Source organism: Nannospalax galili, unplaced genomic scaffold (genome assembly GCF_000622305.1).
Source record: "Nannospalax galili isolate Female #2095 unplaced genomic scaffold, S.galili_v1.0 scaffold2636, whole genome shotgun sequence".
NCBI classification, from domain to species: Eukaryota; Metazoa; Chordata; class Mammalia; order Rodentia; family Spalacidae; genus Nannospalax; species Nannospalax galili.
This window is the reverse complement of record NW_008338105.1, coordinates 11,362-14,974: the sequence shown is the minus strand read 5'-3', so window position 1 is coordinate 14,974 and position 3,613 is coordinate 11,362. Positions and strand designations below refer to the sequence as shown.

The following is a 3,613-nucleotide window of genomic DNA, read 5'->3' as shown; positions in this document are numbered from 1 at the left end:
CTAGTGATAGGCGTGACTAACAGTTGTTCATATTTCTGGGATTGTTTCAGGACAGCCATTCTCCTTGATGGAAATTAGCAGGAATGAATGTCCAGGAACAAGAGGTAAAAGTAGCATATTGCCCAAAGAAAGCTACACGGACATTGTCTTGGCCCAGGAACAAGTGTCTGTTCTCAGTAGACAAATCTATGTGATTTTCTAAAAATCTTCTTGAGCATCTGGGGAAACCTGGGCTTGTGCTGAGACTCTGAGATTAGCCCAACCATGCCAGCAGCTGTATACAACCTTTTCGAAACCCAAATGATTTGCATGTGCTCAGTCATGGTCCACTGCTTTAAGAACCTCTTAATAGGATGTTCACACCCTGAGAAGTTGTCATTCCTTGTCAAGATACAACATGAACATGAGGGGTCCTGCTCAACTCCTTGGCCTGCTGCTGTTCTGGTTTTCAGGTAAGGAGATGTGTAGGTGTTTTTTTATTTAAACTTTTAGTCCAGGAACTATCAGTGATGTATGGCTTTTCAGAGAAGACATTTGCATGTAATTAATACTATAAATTTGTCTTATGTTTCCAATCTCAGGTGCAAGATGTGACATCCAGATGACTCAATCTCCATCCTCAGTGTCTGCATCCTTGGGAGACACAGTCACCATCGCTTGCCTTGCCAGTCAGGGCATTAGTAATTCGTTAGCTTGGTATCAGCAGAAACCAGGGACTACTCCTAAACTCCTGATCTATGGTGCAACATACCTGCAGTCTGGAATCCCATCAAGGTTCAGTGGCAGTAGATCTGGAACACAATTCACTCTCACCATCAGCAGCTTGGAGTCGGGAGATGTTGGAACATACTTTTGTCAACAGTATTATAGCTTTCCCCCACATTGATACAGTTCGTAACATAAACTTCACAGAGAAGCAGATGTGTGAGGCTGGGTTGTCCCAGTTACAGCTGCTGAACTTGTGACTGCTATGAGCCTTTTGCAGACAAAGCTGGGTTTGGATGATCACTACAAGGATTTGTTAGGAGAATTCGAGGAGGCTGCTCTGTATACCAACTCTTATTCTTCCTCTTCAGCCAATGAAGCTCAGAAGAAGAAGGACACTCCTGATTTGTTAAAAGACTCAGATGTTTATATATAAGATAATTAGGTTTAACATAATTGGGGCTCATACTCCTATTGCCATTGCTCTTTGTTACCCTGCAGAACTCGATGGTGAGACCCTATTCCTGAAGAAAATACATACATACATTAGTTGTAGAGCAAACATGGAGAAATCAAACTCATACTAGCATTGAAGCTTCACCTCTACTGGCTAGCTTTCATAGGTGCCAAAGTTGTTGCTCATGCTACCACAAGAGAAAATTAATCATTAACATTACACAACTGTGAATCCTGTGAATACAGTGACAACTAGCCAGGTAAGACTTGCTCAGTGCTGCCATAATGGCACAAATGACATGACAATGATGAAACACTGTGTGATTGGATTTAAGGTCCACTTCACATGATGGAGCTCATATCTGGCACAGTTTTTTGGGTCAATAATTACTTGCCAGACAGGTCACAGAATGTAGTGGAGAACCTACTGTTAACATTTTGCTAAATGGGCTTAGCAATAAGTTGAGTCCAAATGAATCATCATTATATTCACTGATTAGGACATCTCAACTCTCACCAGAGAATATTCTTAGTGAAGTAGGAGGCAATTAACACAGAGACCCACAGTGGTCAACAGGTACATAATAAGAGACTGTGACTGGAGAGTGCTTGGTCCTAAATGGGACTCCTATATCACAACATGTCATTTGAAGTTTTAAGTATTGTCTCAGAATAGAGATTAGAAAATTGTAAAAGCCAGAGGTGGTAGATAAATACAGGTACCACTTTTTTTCTGAACATAACAAACATGTTACACATATGAACCAATGGGGCCTATGGTACTATTTATAAGACCTTTGGAAGCAAGTCAGGCATAAACCCAGTATGGAGGGTGAAGTTAGGCAAGAAGCCCTAATCCTAGCTAAGGAGTGTTAGCAACTAATAGCTGCTTAGAGAGGGAGATTCAATTTTCTTTAAGGATGTGACACAGGGTAGCTTGATCAGGCTCTAGAGGATGGACCTATACACAAGAGTATTTGGGGAACAAAAATTAGACTCTACAGGCCTTAAAAAAATAATAGAGTCCATGAAGTTAGGGAGCGGTAGTTGGGAGTTCAAGGTAGACCTCTGGGGATAGTGAGAGATGGTATGAATAGTAGCAAAAAATTTTATAATCTCTGAAATTTTTAAATTCTCTATCAAAATATTGCTTAAAAATCTCTGTACAAAGCAGCACCAAATTTAATTAAGGTGCACTATATGAAATGCACAAAACTTGGTAAAAAATTGGGGAAAATCTCGAAAAGAGGGAGAACATACATTACTTGATTTCCTGGGTTTGTTTTATTTCACTTACTCTAACAGCTTCTAGTCCCACCCATTTATCTGCAAATTTTATAATTTTGTCTTTTCTTCCTGCTGTGTACAGCTCTATTGTGTAAATGTACCACATTTTCATTATCAATTTGTCAGTCAAGGAACACTTAGGTTGTTTCCATTTCCTAGTTATTGTGAAGAGAGCAGCAGCAAACATGGATGAACAGGTACCTCTATAGTAGGATGAGTTCTTTGGGTAGATTCCAAAGACTTGTATAACCAGATCACATGTACAAAGTTGTGGAATTTTGGAAAGCAGTGTGGAGAACTTTCAAAAAATTAAAAATGAATCTACCATATGATAAGAAATATCTTTAAAGGTGTTTGGCAGTCTTAGTAATTATGGAAATGGAAGTTAAAACTGCTTTTATATTTTATCTCATGCAAGTCAGATTGCCCAAGGTCAGGAGAACAACCGACAACAAATGCTGGCAAGAAACAGGGAAAGAAGAGCCCTGTACACAGCTGATGGGATTGCGAACATGTGTAGGAACCCTGGAAATTCGTGTGAAGAATTCCAAAAAAAACTAAATGTAGGTCTACCTTATGACCCAGGTTTGAAACTGTTTGTCATGTTCTCAAAGAATTTGATATCTAATGCATAGATACTTGGTCCTTTATATTGGCACTATCTTCACAACAGCTAGCAAATGGAAATAAGTTGAAGATCCTTCAACTGATGAACAGATAATAGTCATTCGACACATTAAAAACAATGGAGCTGTATTCAGCAGTAAAGAAAAATGAAACCATGAAAACTGGCAATAAATGTAATTGAAAAACATTATACTGAGTGAGGCAATTGAGATCTAAAAAGGCATTTTCTGTTTCCTACCTCTGAATTTTATGTAAGAGTATACATATAATCTGAGGTAACAGCAGAAGTCAGGAAAGAAGAAAGGAAGTGTGAAGGGAGAGGACGGAGCTCTAGGGAGGGGATAGGAGTCATCCTCTATCATGGAGAAAACAGAAAAGGTAGAGGATCTTTAAGTTGGAAGGGTGGAAGGAGGATAGCACAGAGAAAGAGAGAGGAAGGAAAGATAAATGATAGTTTGAATGTCTAAAAAATCCACATGGAAGCATATTAGTTTATAACTTACTTCAAAATTACATCTTCTACCTATCATCTATCTAT

General features: G+C 38.9%; 1 gene segment (V, D, J or C); it reads left to right on the top strand.

Annotated features, from left to right (window-relative positions):
- The first annotated feature begins 387 nt into the window (after window positions 1–387).
- Window positions 388–886, top strand: LOC103733954. The segment is given in 2 exon segments: window positions 388–452; window positions 582–886. Coding segments are annotated over 2 exon segments (360 nt in total).
- The last annotated feature ends 2,727 nt before the right edge of the window (window positions 887–3,613 follow it).